The 18,828-nt window shown below is 44.1% G+C and overlaps 1 protein-coding gene across 3 annotated transcripts in view; it reads right to left on the reverse strand.

Annotated features, from left to right (window-relative positions):
- ephb2b (eph receptor B2b) overlaps positions 1-18,828 on the reverse strand; it is a 116,873-nt gene that overhangs the window by 51,783 nt on the left and 46,262 nt on the right. For all 3 annotated transcript variants that reach the window (XM_070958253.1, XM_070958254.1, XM_070958252.1), the window contains exons 2-3: positions 18,218-18,297; positions 8,740-9,424 (exon numbers count right to left, since the gene is read on the reverse strand). In XM_070958253.1, coding sequence (XP_070814354.1) covers positions 8,740-9,424; positions 18,218-18,297 — 765 coding nt within the window. The remainder of the gene's footprint in view (positions 1-8,739; positions 9,425-18,217; positions 18,298-18,828) is intronic.

Raw genomic sequence — 18,828 nt, forward strand, 5'->3', positions numbered from 1 at the left:
ATGGTGAGATTATTCTCACCCATAAACCACTGGTACATACTACAATGCACTGGTAGGAATATTCTAACGGACTAGATAAGGATTAGCCTGGCGGATTGTGCTACGCCTTTCATCTTCCAAAGCGTGGTTTAAAAAAACAGCACCGTATCCTTTAGATGAACCCGGTTCTTTACAAGAGGTATAAGAATGAGAAAAGGCGTGTCGAACTGTACCTTTCAGTCGAAAGCTTGGGAATTCCGCAGGAGAGTGGAACAGCTCATTATATTGAGTAATTTATTTGCTTAGCAGCTGCCCAAGGGGAAGCAAAAAAAGTTTTAACATCCAGAAAATTCTGTAAGTAGTCCATTTACAAAGCAGAGCTGTCCCCTGCAGCAACAGAACACCATCCCCCTCAACCAGGCTTCAACAATTAACCAGGCCACTGGAGCCAAGATTGTTTTCCTGCCCAGCATCAAGTATGCTCATCCTGCACAATTACAGCCTTAATTGAGTACTATGATAAACAAGCAAAAGCAGGGTGTGAGCTTATTGAATACTGCAAACAATATGACAGCGTGTAATGAGTAACAGAAAAAAAATGCTTCTTGGAAAAAAACATGCACAATATAAGGTGTTTTTGTGAACCAAAGACATACACACTGACTTATCTGTCTTTATTTCACATTATCTTCACTATTATACTAGCAGCAGTGTTCTAGGGACAGCAATGCCAATCGGTCCCCCCCCCCCCCCCCACTTACCTACTTACTACGCCTACTTACCCTACTGTACCCCTCTGATATCATTCCTCTCCCAATTTTATGAATTAAGGGTTTATTTCGACCAAATCAAAGATGTTAGTGATTGTTGGAACTTTGAGGCTTTGATAAGTCTTATCTGGTTTCTGTCAAGTTTGAATGAAGTGTGTTTTACCATGATAAAATGACTGTTTCTGTAAATGCAGTCTGGTGGCTTTGGGAGAGCGATACAGCGACTGTTTCTGGTTAAACAAAAAGGATCTTACTCTTTAACAAAAAGGTCTATCCCTGTAGGGATAGGGAAACCTGAGTCTGTCAGTGGCAACAACAAACACCGTTAGTGGACGTACATTAATGGTGTGCAAATGCCCAGAGGGAGAAACCCTCATGCACAACGCACACATTTCAGCGGCGCTTCAACAATATTTTTTGGGACAAAGTTTAACTTCATAGATTAAATTGTGCTCAATATTGACAGTTCTGGGTTTTCTAGTCTAAGTTCAAACTTCTGTTTAAATGTCTGGGAAACTGCTCATTAGGACCTTCCCTCACAGCGAGCCACTGGGAGTCACAAGTAAGAAAACTATACAGAAACATGGCTGACGAAAGGTAACTTACCTTAGCAAATGTTAGTTTACTCATGTGAAGAGGGAGAAATCACAAGCGACACCAAACATAAAAAAATGCTCATCCCTGCTCGTGCGGCGACATCACTCGTAGTGTATCTGGACAATTTTCCGTGCTCCATCTGCTACAGTTCACTAGCTTGCTCTATGTTAGGAAGCAGTTTCAGGCCTTCTTTTAACCTGGCAAAGATCTGACTGAGATCTAAACTGTTTCTGTTCAAACGAATCTGTGGTTTGAAGTCAGTGTGCAGGTGTTCCACTTTCATCAATGTCTCTTGGGCCTTGATACTTAATAACGTAAGCGATATGTCTGAAAAACATTCACCTGGATGCTCTCAGAAGTCAGGAACACACAGGTGGTAAATTGGCAAAGACAGCAAAGTGCAATCCTGTAGCAGTGCCTCTCCATAGGAGAGAGCTTAACTTTACATTGAAGGGGCTTTACAGGCATGTGTTCAATTTCAAACTCAAACACCACTCAGAAACCTCCCGGGGAGGATGATGACAGAATCCTTTGCTGTGCAAGTCCAACTCTCGAGTTGACATTAGTCTGTGGCTTTCTAAACATTTCGAAATTAAATCCAAAAGTAAAATAAATCTCAATATAAACTGCTTGATTTGGATGTTGATTTTGCTCAAACATGGCTGAGGCCCCGGCGGGTAGATAAAGCTTGTGTGGACACAATCACCTTGCAGGGATTCACTGAGGTTAACGGAGATGCTGCCCTTGAATCCAAGGATACATTCTGTTTGTTGGTTTTTCTTATTTGGTTTCAGGCTGTGGAATTAGCTGTTAATTGGACTCAGCCTTTTTGTTTTCCTTTGAGAACAGCGGGGTGTACTTTCTGAATCTAAATCACTTTGATTGCCAAGTAATCAAATGCACAGGAATTTATCTTAATGACACTGCAAGAGAGATCTATCGACAACTCAGAGATTTACAGTACATGCTGACTCATGCTACGAAGCAAGTGGACCTTTGAGTGTCGAGCAGATAATCTATGTACAGCAAAGACATCTAACTGTGCACCCACTCCATATGTTAAGTAGGACGTCATTGTTTGTTTGTAAAGCAGAAATGAGTGCCGTTCTCATAGAATACAGTTAAAATATACACAAAAAAAGTCTTATTGTCAAGAACTGATGCGAGCAGCCTTATTTTTAGGTTGACAACCACACTTTTTAAAAAATTATATAATGTGTTTTGAAAGAAGCTGTATCAGGAAATCTGCCTGGTGCAGAATAAGTAATCCCTCAGTGGAAGTCAAAATATTATAGCATTAATATTCTCTCGCTGTGATGTCTCCCTTTTAGGCCGCTCAGAGGAGATGATCTCTTTTGGTTATTAGTGCAGTATGTTGATGGGCGGTGAGGCATATAACACTGATAAGAGAATGAGAAGAGGAGAAAAGGAGCCAAGCTCTTCATGTGTCCTTGTTAATTTCTCTCTTCCCCTGCTGCCTTTCCATCCTGATCTATCTCTACCCTCCCATCTCTCTGCCTCACCCATGCAGCCATTTAATCTTTAATCACCTGAAGTTTAACAGGAGAGAGATCTTTGTTGGAGGGTGATGTTACTTATTTTAGAATCCATTATACCTCTGGAGCCTTCTCCATGGTGGATGAAACGTCTATTTTCTCCTCTACAGTACTAGTGCTAAGTCAAAGTGAGGGGCATTGCAGACTGCAGTCATACAGTTACATAAGTTGCAGTCGTCGAAGTTCTTCTCAGAGGAGGCGACTGTCAAAGAATTCGAAGGAACCGAACAGCAACACACCGAAAAGCTGGCGAATTATATAACCGACAGATGTTTTTGTGATTTACGCTCAGCTTTAGAGGACACATATTCAGGTGGACTGCATGCCACAAGAGTAAGCACCTTTATGAGCAGAGCATCTAGTGTTGCAGTACTATGATGCTGTATGAGATTGAATGACCATCCGGTGTGAAGCAGAATATAGACTCAAGCCTTTCAGCTTCTTAGTGAATGACCAAGGGGTTAACTGCGTGTGAACAACTGTGCTCATCTCTGGGATACGACGTCCGCAGAACACACGTGGCACATCCCACCAATGTCGGGAATGGAGGAGCTTTCTCCCCGTTCTCACTTTTAGAATAGCTCTAATGTAGGTCAACGGCACACAACACAAGACACCACAATTTTCTCTCAATGTTGACCGAGTTCTAATACATCACTGGAAAACAAGGTCACGGATACTCGAGAGGGATTCCTGTCGTTAACAATGAGCCCGATTGTTTCTCATCTTTTATCCAGACAGATGCTTGATCCATCAGTCTCCCTTACCCGAGAGAGCGACTTGAATCCTCTAACAGGCCACGAGTCGAGGACATCTGAGAGAGAGAGAGTGGGAGCGCATGGGGATGTTTTGACAAAGCCCCGGCCTTGTCCCTGATGAGAAAAGAGAGGCACGTATGGAAGGATCTCTGTATACTGCACAGCTCTCATTTCCTCAGTGTCAGTGCAGCCCGTCCAAGGCGAATTTATCATGAACAAAACCAGAAGGTTTCAGGGTTGGCCCCCAAGTTTGCTCTCATGGAGAAACACCAGAAAACTGTCTGTGGTCATTGGGCCGTCTGGTGTCTTGGGGCTCAGGGTGAGACAGGGGTAGGTGTTACAAGCAAGAACCAGACCTGCAGGAAGCCTCTACAGTCGATGAGACGACCAACAACGCAGACGAAAGAGGTACCCGCATCACAAGAGGTCATACTGTCTGAATATGAGATTCAATAGATGGTGTTGGATAATGAGGAGTGTGACGAAGTGGCATATGGAGCCGAGCCCGACATGTGCAAAAACATGTGGAAAACGTTTGCAGGCTTAACAGGCCGTGATCTCTGAGTTCAGGGAGATTCGCAGGGATCGTAGGTCACGTTATCACATCTGCATATGATGGATGTGCTGTGAAAATGAGGATGATAAAGTGGGTGGGTATACAAGGTTCCTGTGTGTGCACGTGATTGTGGTAGCGCATTTATGTTCATGTGAATGTGAAGGGCCGCATGTGTGTTAAATTTAGTGTCTTTCTCTCATTAGGCTCTTCCTTCTTCTCATTAGAGGCTCTTTGTTTGTTTGTTTTATCCCTCTCTTCTGCTGTGTGGATGTGTGCAGGGTGCAGAATAAACAGAGAAAAAGAAGACAGGCTGACAGAGAAAAGAGAAAGCACCTGGCCATACTGAAATCCTGACGGTGGGGAAGGGGGAATAAAGGCTCCTGAATGCTCCCTGGGGCCTCTGCACACAGAACGACATGTCTTAGAGCTCGCCTACTTGCCTCCTGCTGTTACAACATCCTACAGTGTGCGCAGACCAGAGAGCCGACCTCTCTCGAACACACATCACAGACCTGTTATTGGGTCTAAATGAAAAGATCAGTAATGAAAATTAAATGATATCACCTATGATGCAGAAATTAAGTCACGGCGTCCACGATGCCATTTAACAGACGAATGTTGCAGCAGTGAACATCTGTTCAGGCCCTAATTTGTATTCCTTACGCTCCTAAATGGCTCCTAACAGCAGCTGAAGCAGCCACCAATCTCAGAGAATAAGTGTAGCTTTTACTTTAACATAATATTGTGTGAATGCCTATTGTGTAGGCAGACTGTTGACATTTTGGTCTCCCTCTCTCATTCTCTTATTCTCTCCCACTCTCTCTCTCTCCCCCTCTCTCTCTGTTACTGCAGCCCAATGCAAACCTTCCTTCATCTTTGTTTGCACAATGCACAATGCAGCAAAAGCCTGGAGGGGGTGTGTTTGTTTTGTTTTGCTTTGTGTCTTGTTCCAGCGCAGAGGACAGTCATCCAGTCGTCAGCGTGGCTGTCCCCCACGTGCGCTGTTAGTCAATTAGAGCTGCCATTAAAGACGGAGGCACCCAGGGAAATAAAGGCAGCGGTGCGGATTTGTCTGTGCTACGCTGATTTCCACCCTTAAACCCTCTCCAGACGAAAAGGCTGCAATAATTGGGATTCTGACAGTGGGTTAGGGGGACTCATTTCCTGCCTTCACCTCCTCCCATCCTCTTTTCCATGCAATCATGTCTATCCAATCATGTCTGCCCGGCACCTACCTTTGCACTCGATCTCCCTCGCTCTCTTTATCTACACCCACATTTGGCTGAAGAATTACTGAATCCTTTCCTCCTTAATCTAATTGCTCTGGGTGCAACTGCAGGAACCACACTTACAAGCAGCCACTACCCGCCACTGGTGCAGACCTCATCAAAAGACTGACATTAAAAGAGATGCTAGAGTTGCTCTGAATTCTTCACACTTTGACCTAAAAATGCTCATCATTCATGTGACTTGCTGACTCTTTATGGGGCCTGTCATGTGTGTCTGTTATACAGATCTTGGAACAGTGGCACCGCCTGTGCATGCGGAGGTATGAAACTGATCGTTTTCACCAAAATCTTTTCCACACCATTATTTCCACTGGTGCAGGATTGTGCAGAATATGTAATAGTTGCATTTTTCTGTTCCACTGTCATGCTGTTTGACAGCAAATCTGGGCCACAAAAGCTGCACTGCCTGTTCTACAACGCTTTTCTTTCCCCTCCAAATACAGTCATTAACGAAAACATGACCAAAACAAGAATCAAGCTGTCACCGTCACTGTGACAGATCGTCTCAATCTAAATCCTCACTCTATAACACGAGCCACGCTCCCACAGTCGAGACCCTTGAACTCACAATGGTACGGGGTTAGATGATCAGATTACAGTGCAAAAACACACATGGACATTGTAAAGGGAGTCTGCAATTCCACCCTTGAACATGGCTCTCATTGTGCCCCACTGAAGAGAATGCTTTTCATTCTGGAGTGAACAGCAAGGGCAAACATGTGGCGGTGCACCGTCTCCTCAAGGCTCTGAGGGGAAGAGGGATCTCTCTTTTCAGGGCCATCTCTGCTGAAAATCCCTGGTGTGCTTCCTTCACTCCCACCACTTCTTAGTGAGGAAACTTAATCTCACTTGTAAGACAATTGCAGAGAAAAAAGTCCCCGGCAATTTGATGTAAGCACCCCCTTCTATTGTCAATATTTTGACAGATTTCATGACAGCGTAATTATTTGCCGGGATCCCTGCCAAGGATTTAATTGTTACATGCGTAATTACACGTTTAGTTGCGGAGATGTTGGAACAAAGCAACGGTGGTGTTATTAATATTGCGGTACAAATAGTCTCTTTCATCTTGACTGCTTTATGCCATCTCTGTGGCTCCATAATCCAGCTATGAAAGAGGATATCTTACAAACCCTCCGGGGGCACCTCTCACAAATCAATTCATTACCCCGTAATATCGGCAGGCAAAGGCGCATCTTTCATAGATCAATTCATTATCCAACTTCTGGCAGTTGAAAGGCAGTGACTGACCACAGTTTCAAGCACTGATATCAGCTTTCAGACTCTCAGAATATGACTAGAGAGCAGACCAACTGGTGGCAGACTTCCATCAAAAAGGGCCTCTGAACAATGGGGGGGGGGCAACACAGAGTAATATCCTTTTTAATGGTTTTCTTTTCTTTCTTGGTAAAATACACACGTCCCCGTTGTTTGTGCTGAGCCTCATAACTATTGTATGGAGCCATAAAAATCCATCTCAGTGCGTGCACTCTCAGATAATGCATTATTTTCATGAAGCTTTAATATTCAGTCACTGCATCAAGCGATCGGGGAAGACCACGTGACAAAGAGCGCGGCTGAAACCTGTCTGTGTACACGTATGCTGTATGTGCTTCTGTCAGGGTCACTACGGTTTGTCTACGAGCCCTGCGGTGCTGAAATCTATAACATTCACGACGGCAGTGGGGGTGATGAAGAGGAGAGCGTGCAGTTAGCGAAGCTTTTCTTCTGGTCGGGTACAAAAGCCAGCGTGTAGCAGGCGTGGTGGTCATGGCGGAAGGTGAAATGATACGTTTTTACAGTGAAAAAGTCTCACGCCCGGCGGCGCGACGATGAAAATGAATCAACATGCTTCCCCTGTTGAACTGACGGCATTTAATTGTATAATCCCGTTCAGCACAAAAAAATACCATGACTGAGGACACCCCTGAGATGTTCCAATCCATCACATGCAGTGAATTACATGTAGGTCAAAAAACAAGCAGATTTGTGTAATTATGCGGGGATGTGGATTCAGAGGAGCTCGCTACAGCAGAGCGGCTATCTTCACATGCCTCTTATTGGCCTGTATTCCACGAGGAGGAGCCGGTGCCTGTCCTCATTAGTAGTCATTGAGCGGGGCCTGGCAGTGTTCGTGAGGCAGCACCCATCACGTTTCCCCTCCCAGCGCACAGACACTGGGGGATGTGTTGTAATTACAGGCGAGCATAAGAGAGGCAGCAACACACCGATCCGCAGCGCAGGTGGGTGGTTTGTTGTGCTGGGCTGGAGCAGCACGGCTCCAGTCTGCAGGCGACACGCCGTCGTGCTGTTTCGAGTGATCAAGATATCTAAGCACGTTGACCAAATACCACCTGCCAGAGTGAGGATAGGGCATGGCACAGGTAAATGTTGGGTACATCGATGTTTTGAAAAGCCAAATCAATTTGCCTGTGAGGGATTCCAACTGATGGGAAAATGCAGGCAATTTTGAAAAATATCCTCTTTGTCCTCATGGACGGAGGGAGGCATTCTACCAACAAAAGGTCAGCACGCAAATTTTCCAGATTGAAAATTGTTCGTATTTTCTTTGAATTTCTGTTAAGCATTAGCTCTGTGAAATTTGCACAGAGAGGTGCGTCTCTTCTGGGGGAGGATGAAATGCTTTTTGATTCTGAAAAGAAGAAAAACCTTAAACATCCCCACGAACAAAATCACACTGAAAGTGCATCTAATGTACTTGTTCATATATATATATAAAAAAAAAGGTAAAACTCTTTATGTAAAAGACTGGGCTTTAATTATACATGTGCTATAAGGGTCACAGGAAGGAAAATAATAAATAATTTGTGTCCTGACAAGCCGTTGTGATTTGCTACCAAAGACCTGTGAAGAACGACTCCCATCGTTTCATGGCAGCTTGGAAGAAAGAACTGAACTCAACATGTTCTGCGGTCACAACTGCCAAAAGCAGCAGTATTATTTTCAGATCAAACCCTCACCAGAATTATCATGTGAATTGCTATATTCAGCAGTATATGGCCTGTTTTTAATACACGGCCGCATATCACTAGCTTATACAATCAGTTGAATGGGAATAATAAATCCCTGGAACAGCTTACAGTGAGGGCACTATCGGACGTAAACACTGCGCATTGTGTCCTTTAGTGTTTGGATTACTCTGTTATGATGGCAGAGCGGGCTGATTCATTAGGCTTAGCAGTTTAATGAAAACATTATGAGAGCTAAACATACCTCGACAAACGGTCCCGTTCTCCACGGCCTCGTTCCCAGCCTTGCACATGCAGCGTCCGATGGGTACCATCCACTCTCCGTCTCCGTTGCAGTACAACTTAATGGGCACATCCACCTCCTCTGCGTTAGGGATGCAAACACCTCTTGCGGCCACCAGGGAGGTGCTCTCTGCTCCTGAGAGCGTCTCCTGGAACAACGCCCCGTTCGTGATGATGCGAGGGCACTTCCGGTAAAAGACGCGGACGGCGATGAGCGACATGCAGCCGCCGTAGTCCTGGAAAGCCAAGTAGAACCCGTTTCGTGACACAGGGCCAAAGCTCCGAACCTCAGTGTTGATCTTCATCACCCTGCCCCCTAGGTCCACCTGGGAGAAGCTCTCGTCTGCTGCAATGGTGTCAACTTTGATCCAGGGGTTCTCCATCCAAGCTGGCGAGGTTCTGGTGGCGGTGTCGGCATCAGATTCATAGTAATAAAGGTTAAAAGTCTCTTTACAGGAGCCCGGCACGTTGGGAATGCTACTGCAGTCCCTGACTGAGAACTTCATCTCCACGTGGATCCGCTGAGCCCCACGACGTCGGATGTACTTTGTCCGTACCCAGTTGTTCTGATTGTTGTCGAAAACATTGCAGACCTGGTACGTCCGGATGGTGTTCATGTTTTCATCGTAACCGCTCACCTCCTCCCACTGTTGGCCGGGGACAGACAGAAACACATGTTTACATTTGAAAGCAGAATCTTAGGCCATTGAGGCACACAGCTAACCCCATTCATTCAATTAAGTGCAATTCAGCTGCAAAGCAGTAAACGCTCGGCATGTTTCCTATTAATATAAACTGTCATAAAGCCACGCTGATGCCTATAGTGCAGCAATAACAAGAACGTTTTCATGCACACTTTATAATACTTTGATTACCAGGAGTAATCAGCTTATGGCAATATTGTGATTAAACTGATTACATGCTGCTAAGTAACAAAATATCTCAAATAACCCGGTGTGCATGGATGCATTAGATGAGTCTAATGGAACAAATGAGAACCAGCCTTCCCAGCCTGTTCTCCTATTTCTTGAGGTAACACTGGTATATTAACAAGGCTGCTTACAGGTTACATACTCTGATCCTTTCTCCCCTTTGTTTAGATAAGTAAGTTAAGTTGTCTTACTGAACATGAATAGTCAGAGGACTGACTTATTTTTGTGAGAAGCAACAATAAGGGTTCACTATTTGGGGCAAAAGACTTTAGAGTGCATTTTTAATCTATGAGAACAGCTGCTCTCTACTGAATGAGCTCCAGTTTTAGGACATTTTTAGGACTGGGTATGAGCTGGGTGTCAGTTGTTACCTGGCACTTTGTGCGTTGGCTTACTTGACAGGTAAATCCAACAAAGAGGATGTCACCATGAAGCTGTCACTTACTTTGACTCTGCTTCGAATGCAGCATTAATCAGTTTGCCTTTTTTCAAAATCTGGGGCTGGTTAATTAATGGTTAGATATAGTTTTCATGTGAGTATCATTTTTTACATCATACTCAGTTCACAGGGAGGAGATTTATCATTACTATTTTGGAACGTTAAAAAAATATGAGCCCTACTTTAACGGGCAGACAGCTTTGATGTTTACCGCCTGCTTCTCTCTCGCTGAGGACGCCTGTAATACGTTCAGAGAAACTGGAGACGTGATATTAAGTTACTTGAGCAGAGCAGGGAGGTTCTGGTTTATGTGATAGTGTGTCCTACTTTTTGTATTGTCTTAATAGGACACACTCATAGCACATACTGGAATGGGTTATTGACAGTGCGGTGAGAGCTCCTTCCACAGTGAAGCACGGAGGAAACGTGACGTGAATGTTCCACCATCAAAGTCGTACTGAACTGATATAATCATGTTATGCAGGTTATCATATAAAGAATAATCAAGGGGCAAATTTTACCTCAGGTTTTCTTGGTATTCAGGTCTACTTCAAAGCCACCAATCTGAGTACTCGCTCTGAGTGTACAGACTGCAGATGCAACCTCTGTGGCTTTCCTGCCCCTTGGCCATGGATCAAACCAGCTTTAAACACCATGCGCTCTAACCACCGAGCAGGTCGCGACCTTGACCTCGGCGTCTCAGCCCCAAGAACCACGGCCTCAACCCCAGAGAGCCACTTCGCATCAGCTGCACCCTCTACTGCTCCCACCGCTCGACCTCCCCCCTTCACTCTTCACTTCACAGCTGATATAATTTCTCAAATTAGTGCCCACTTAGTGAGGATTTTGACAGATTTTGACGGGTTGGGAGAAGAAAGTCACCCCTCTTGTTGCAAACCGGCGTTCTATCAAACACTTTCTGACTAATTAGAACAGCTTTGGTTCTTAATTCCCATGTCCTAATTAATCACTGCTTGTGTGATGCTGGCTTGACCCAAGCCCAAAGCATCGCACGAGCCAAGCCAAACAGAAAAGACTGATGTGCAGCCAAGAACAATAATAAAAATAATAATAATGAGAAAAGGGAATGCAGCTTAACAGAAAAAAACTAGAATAAGAACTTTTTCATGTGAATCTTATTTATCAAAAGTGGCTGTAGGTCCACTTACAGAAGCCTACTAACAGTGGGTTTTTATGCTGAATCAACACATTTTGATCGCAACACTGGCAGGGTTAGGGTTAGGGTTGGGTTAGGGTTAGCTGTAGAAATGTAAATGTCTCCCAAAGAATATCAGACTACATGTAAGTCTATTTCTACTGATGCATCACACCAAACTGATGCAGCGTGGTCACATTTCCTGTCTACTACAACTAAAGCAATTATTACATGACTGCAGAAGCTACAGGTTCTCGAGGGTATGATTTAAGGATAAATCTGTCTTTTGGCCCGTACTGGCAGACATCATGATCGCAGGTCATGAGCAGCCATTGACCTTCCCACTTGTTGAGGAGCAGTGGGGAGGCTGTGGGCCAATTAAACAAGAGCGGACAGTCCGCTTCTACAGAGCACAGCGCGTCGGACAATTGCAGTTTAATAAAATGAATGTGGAGACAGGTGGGGGTTGCTGCTAATGAGGGATGCAGACAGGAGAAACTGCAGGGGAAAGTGTTGGCAGTGATGTGGGGGGAAGGGTTGAGCCAGGCTAAAAAAGACCCCAAACAAAATGTGTTTTGATGGAGGGCCCCTTTTTGTCCTGTCATGGCCTCTTTGCCCCGCTTTCATCACAGCCAGTGGAGGGAAGCAAATGGGGCATAATAAGAGCCTAACGATCAAGCACAGAGTGTGAAATTAGAAGAAACGTCTTCATTTTCACAGCTCTTTCCTCGGCTCTTCACAGAGAGTGCTGTAAAAGGGTGGTCATGTGTTTTAAGTACAGAAGGTGGAGGTAACCCTGGTGGTGGACGTCAAAATGGATTAGTTGGAGGGGAGGAGCTGCCTTCAGATGATGATGGAAACAAAAACTCCACCTTATTCTGCCGAGATCCTGTTACGTTTGCAAAATGTTGTTTTTCTTGTTCTCGGAGTGTGGAAATCAACAGCCACGGGGCTGAGCGCATCGCCGGTGCATTACTTTAACATGAAGTAAATAAATGTTTGAGACCAGATCAAAGGCATTTTCTTAATAACCAAAGGCAGAGCAAATACCATCAAGTGCTCATTTGCATTTCTGAAACATTTTGCTTATTTTTCAAAGTTATTAGACATACGCAAGACTTCAAGGTAAATAACAAGCAAAGGGTTTCTTCATGCTACACTGGATGTGAGAAACACAACACAGAAACACACTGTTATGATAAAAAAAACAGTGGTGTGAAACGCACGGCTGGCTCCAAACAAAAAAGACACTGTTTTATGTTTTAATTGCTCTCGTTGGGGTCTTGAAACTCATAATCCTGGGCTGAACAATGCTTTTCAGAGTTTGGTTTAACCTGCTGGGTGTTGACTAACGCTTATTCCAAGCAGACCAAGACAAACACGAGGAACGCGCCTGAATATGATATCTGATATTTCAACTGTGACGAGATCCTAAGTAATTCTGTTAAATGAGCACAACATGACAGTTTGCTTCTTGAATTACACCCAGCCAGGTGTTATATTTAGCCGAGTATTCCCATATATGACAAAATGAGCGTTTAAGAACAGAATGCTGTACAGTGAATCTGTCTGGTGACAGTCCACACCTGCTCTGTAGATAACGCATAGTAAATTTAGATCAAACAGTCATGTGCAACTGCCTTTGTTCTGTTCCCAAAACAAATTCTTGCACATTTATCATCCTGCCAGTTGAACTGGTTTTCAGCTGTCTCGACTGTTGTCAGGCCATCTCCTCTTTGTTAATAAAACTACTTTCCCACACCAGCCTTGGATCCACTAACTTGACTGTTATGCAAAAGCAGCAGTACTGAGAGACACATGCCCTGCACAGAAAACCTGTCTGAAGTGAAAATAGATCGCGGCGGTTACGCTTCGGGTGGGTTAGGAGGAACTGTATTTCAGCTGCTCCTCTCTTCCTCTGGAGTTATACGAGGTGCTACAGTTCAGTGACGCTCAATGTGAACGAGCTTCAGAATCAATATCTGCTCTGCCACTCCAGGAGAGAGACAGAAAAGTTCAGCTGACCTGCAATCCATACGTCTCCTTGACAGCAGGTCTCTGCTTTATCTGTTAAGCCAAGCGGAACGCATGGTCAAGAGTGAATTATAGACTAGAGTTTTCTCTACAGACGATGAAATACGTCTAGCTGTCCTTGGGCCTGTTTGTAACAGCTAATTACTGAACTCCTCTGTAAGCATACATTATGCAGGAGCTACGGTACACGTTCATATTTTACATTTACGTCTTGCCCATTTAACTGACATTTTAATCCAAAAGGGTTTACAGCAAGCAGAGCCAAAGGGTTCAGCGTTCAGCGCTCAAGAACACAGAAGTCGTGCATTTGTAGGCAGATCTTAATAGCAGTCATAAAGTGATTAACAACCGCACTGACTCAAAAGAGAAAATCACCAATTTCCCAAAGATTCCAAAGGCAAAACTCAAAAAATAAAATCCTCATTAAAGCAGAAAAAGAAGCCTTGAGATTGGCCTCATGTCCAAAGATATCCGCTTTCAAGGACAGTCAGGCAAACGTCAGCAGCCAAGAGTCCACAAACACACACACGGCTTCTGAAACGTCGCCCCGTTATATTGCTCTGCAGGGACTACTATGTTCCTACAACGCATTCATATCGCAAGCAACACAATCAAGTTGTCAGAATTCTCAATTTCCTGTACGTCTGCGTAACCAGGAAAACTTCGCCAACATGCAGACAGACGGTCAACAAGTTTGCTGGCTGCAAAAAAGTCGACCACAACTGCATTCTTCATGGCCACTGGTCGTCAACACCCCGGCAAATTTTTTGATAAATAGATCTGTCTGGCTGACTGAAGTGGAGGAGTTGTTGACGCTGATTATAGTCATGCAACGCTGTCTGAATGATTGTGAAACGGCTGTTTGGAGGAACAAAGGAAGATTCACCCCAAAAACAAATGTATTGCTGCACTCATCACGAGGTTATTTCATTATATTGCTGCTTTTTTATGAATCCAAAGTAGGTTATCTATAAATCCAAATGTCTTGTAGTTAAGCTACTGCTGTACAAGACCACTGCGGCAGGAATCAGCCTGTTCGAGCCACAGTTGGTCAGAGTAGAGTGACACATCAGTCAAGTGTGAACACGCTGTCAGAACACTCAAAGATTTAACAGTTTCATTGTTTGACTTCACATGAGCTGTGTATTTATCACGGCTTGTCGTTAGCGTTTGAATTAACCTGAACCAGCGTCATGATCCAGAGCCACATTACATATCACCGCTCTATCACTGACAGAGGTAAATAAATTATTCACACAAAAGCAGGGAGAGAGACCCTGTGGAAAGCTCTCCAGGCGCAGTCGCCCTATTTGCAGTTGTGGGAAATCTGTCAGAGCAAGAGTGGCTTCCCTAGAGGGACAGAGGACAAATGACACCCACTCTCTGCATTCAATTACTACGAGAGAGGCCATGGGAGCCAAATCCTGCAGGAGACCCGGCTTCATAGAGAGGAGAGACTCACACATACACGCAGACTTAAGTAGAACTGTCTGCTGCAGTCAGCTCCAATTACCACTGTCCACTACTAATGCACAACATGTGAAACTCCAAGAACAATCCCATCTTTTACCGCCGTTCAGCAGCGTTGCATGTGGATTGTGTTTGCATATTTCTTTATGTAATTCCTTAAATATAATTTTGCAGGCTTTAATTGTGAATCCCAGTCACCGTCACAAATTAGTGGTCACGTTAAATCCCAATGAGCCCAATACAATGGAATATGTTCAACAAATTACTTGTAAAGGAAAGGAAAGGCTATGTGAAAAAAAGTATGTCGGTCTGCCACATATGCCTGCAATTATATGTAAACAACCACAATCTTATTCCAGAGGAATTCTAATACAATATGCAGCATCTTTGATGGATCACAAGGCTCCGATTTGTTTGAAAACATTTGGAAATATTGCCTTCCTGCAAAACTCCCCTGTGTGGTGTGTCCCCGAGTGACACTGGATACATCCTGGAACGGCACATTATGACACATCGATAATGATAACCTAACCCGCACACACACACACACACACACATACCACCTCATTATGTTCTCCGCCTATGCAGGAGACCTCAATTTTCCTTCCACAGCACTCTGTGTGTGCTCCCTGCGGCCATAAGTCTATTTCTAAATGGCTGCTGTTGTCAGTACTTCACTGGGTCAGGAGGTCTGACCTGATGTTCACACGTCTCTCAGCTCCACTTGAGAGGAAAACATTGACCACTTAACTCCGCTCTGCTAGCCGGCTATATATTAGCTCCATGTCACAAAGCAGATTCTCAGTGGGTCAAGATATCAGAGTAACTTCACACGGCCTAACGTTAAAGGAGGAGCACAAGTTTCAGCGCGAATGTTTGCATAAGACGCAATGTTCTGAGTGTCAGACATGTATATGAATTAACATTGTGTGCACTGTGTGTGCAATTAAGTCTTCACCAAGCTGCCCAGAGACACATGTCTACATGAGAGTCCAGCTACATTGACGGCCCCACTTTCCCTGTGTGGGCGGAGTGAGGCATGTGCTGCGCGAGTCTCAAAACGTTAAATCAGAAGACAATAAACTTCCTAACCTGCCCGGGGATAAATTCTGGTTGGCTAAATATTACATCGGCCGTCGGTGTTTTCGGCATCGCTATCAAGAATAATGAAGACGTTTTGCTGATCTGGCTCAGGGACAACATAAGTCTGGCTGTCATTTTACATAATTAAAAGGCAGAACTTCCTGGCTACAGACAGAGAGGGTTATAAAACTTGATTTACAGAAGCCAAACTGTAATACCGCTTTACACAAATGACTTCCAAAAACCTACTGTAGGAAGTTGGTTTTACAGCTGTGCTTAAAGAACTTTCTTACAATAATAATTTGATAGATGAGATTCAAATATGCTGTAAAATAAAAAAAAGTGGAATAACACCAACTGCCATAACATTTCTGACTTAAGATCACGCTGTTACTTGTTTGCGTTTCCGCTGCGTCGCAAAGTATCGCATGTCAAGTTAGGATATATTTCATGAAGCCACAGAGAGTAGTGAAAGCCAACTGCTGGTGCGGCGCTCTGCTGGATGTTACTGATCCACCAGCTAAGCCCGTGAAGCCGTGCATATATGTGTGTAAGACAATAGCTTCTGTAAAGCACCTCTTGCTGTTATACTGAGAGCGAGGGCGAGCTCTGTTTCCACACCTGTTGCCCTGGGCCATAAGGGACGAGCTATCTCCATCGCTCTCACTCTTCGCTTTCCAATGGACTGTGCTTTCAACAAGCTCGGCCGTATCCTCTTAAAACTTCAGTGCCCACGCTGATAAGGCCAGCCTATACCTGACTAAATCCAGCAGCTTAGGGACTTTCATTGCGCTCCGAGAGAGGGATAGATCACGAATGCATATGAAGGTTTTCATTCAAAAGCCCTCACACATAACCCTTTGACTAAAATCAAATGTGAAGATATTTGATTTGGAAGAGAAATCTACCGCACAATCAAGCGATGCACCACATGTTACTGGAACAAAGATGATTCTTGAAGAGCTTAGAGGTCTTCAGTCTGATGTTTAGACCTCCATTTCACCTCCCTTTGGTCGGAGTGGGCATTTCCACCACACATACTCTGCAACACTGACCTTAGTGTTCAACCTTTTAGCCTGAAGTTTCTACTTAGTATTAAATCCGATTATGAAATGTGGGCTGAGCGAATGTTTAGCTGAATCTAACATTCTGCAGAGATGAAAGGAAGATGTGATGTAAACTGTTGTTCGGAGTCGGTAAGCTCTCTCTCTCCCTGCAGATTGGATCCAGAGCTGGCGAGAGAAAAGGAAACCAGGCGTCTTTTTGCCTCGGTATTGATTGTAGGAATTAGCAGGAAGGAGACAAAGTGCCCTCAGGTTGGGAGAGATGAAGTTGTCCTAAATTATTGCTGAACAACTTTGAAGTTGTATCATGGAACCGTTGAAGGCCAGCTCCCTGCACTGCCATTTTTTTCTGTGCAAAAAGACACAGCATGATAGAGTTTAATTCAAACCATCTTTAATACAAACCACAGAAGCATAAATAATTGAATAAAATCGGCAGTGGCTTTTTGAAATGCACCAGCAAATAAGTCTACAACATTTTTTCTCTCTTTTGGACTCAATCTAAGAAGTCTAAGCCTTGTGGTGGAGAAAAAAAGTGAAGGAGACTGAGACTCTGGTTTTGGCTGGCTTTAAGTAGGCCTGGCTTGCATGTGGCTAGGAGGAACCAACCAACCCTGGCAAACCATGTGGAAATACTGTGCATCAAACACCAACAGAGCCCATATAACACATAGCTTCTAGCCTGGCATACGAACACACATATTTAGACTGAAGTTCATGAGTGTTTATTCTTATTGTGTTTGTCATGAACCAGAAAGTTCAGATCAGGTTGAAATGTACAAAACCTGAATCATTCGAGGAAGGAAAACCAAAGCGAAAACGAGGCTTGTGACTGTTCTGAGGTAGGGGAAAACATGTCTTTGGAACTTTGTAGAACTGTGGAAAAAAAAAGAGAGAAGAAGTGGAAGTGTCTGCTCTTCAGATTCTCCACCAAACTGAGAGTTTTGTTCTTCAAACATCGCCCAATGTGGAGATTATAGGCCAGAAACAAATCACATGGTGTATCTCAATCTGGCGAACAGGCTGGTTCATGATCTGACCTTTGACCTTAGAGTGAGAAACCAAAACACAGACAGAAGTAACCCTATCATGGGGGACTGAGCAAATTTACACATTAGCTGCACTTTAACATGGAACAAAAGCGAGGGCGGCCACACACCTCACCTCTGTCACGATGAAAATGTCCTAAAATGACCTCATTACTTAAATACTAACTTAATTAAATCCTCATTATCAGAGGCGGATCACAGCATGTCACTTACGCTATTGTCACTGGACCCTGACACGGGGTAGACCGTCCAGCCGAGCTCCGCCGTGGCAGTGGTGGAGTCCATAAGAGTCTCTGTGGAAAAAAGTAAGGAGAGCCGGTGGTCAGATAATCTCCTGACAACATGAAAACACTGCTGCGGTTGAAAGGAAACCACTTGAGTCATGCAAATATTTTGAGAGGAAGAATATACGTTTACTCCATAAAACGTCAGAAAGCGGTGTTGATTGAAAATTTCCAGAGCCTGAGATGACATTTTCAACTTTCTGTCTGAGCCACACATGCGAACCGCAGAGGGGCGACATTCTGAATGTTATAGAGGGGGTGGTAACAGCTTTCACTGGGTTTTTGCCCCCTTTTTCACACAACAGTAGATCCAAATCCCTTTTTTTTTGCAGTTTGCATATCTGTGCTTTCAGTGTTGAAACGCTGATTAATAAGCTAGTCCATCAGCCTAAAAACAACCAGCATTTTGACAATCAATCAGTCTTTTAAAGAAAAACCATCTCCAATGAGATAATTCGCTGCTTTCATGCCTTTTCATGTCATTCTAAAACATTTTTCAGTTGTGTATTAAGATGTCACCTTGAGCTCAAAATTGACATA

The sequence above is a fragment of the Chaetodon trifascialis genome, chromosome 3, assembly GCF_039877785.1.
Source record: "Chaetodon trifascialis isolate fChaTrf1 chromosome 3, fChaTrf1.hap1, whole genome shotgun sequence".
In the NCBI taxonomy this organism is placed as follows: Eukaryota; Metazoa; Chordata; class Actinopteri; order Chaetodontiformes; family Chaetodontidae; genus Chaetodon; species Chaetodon trifascialis.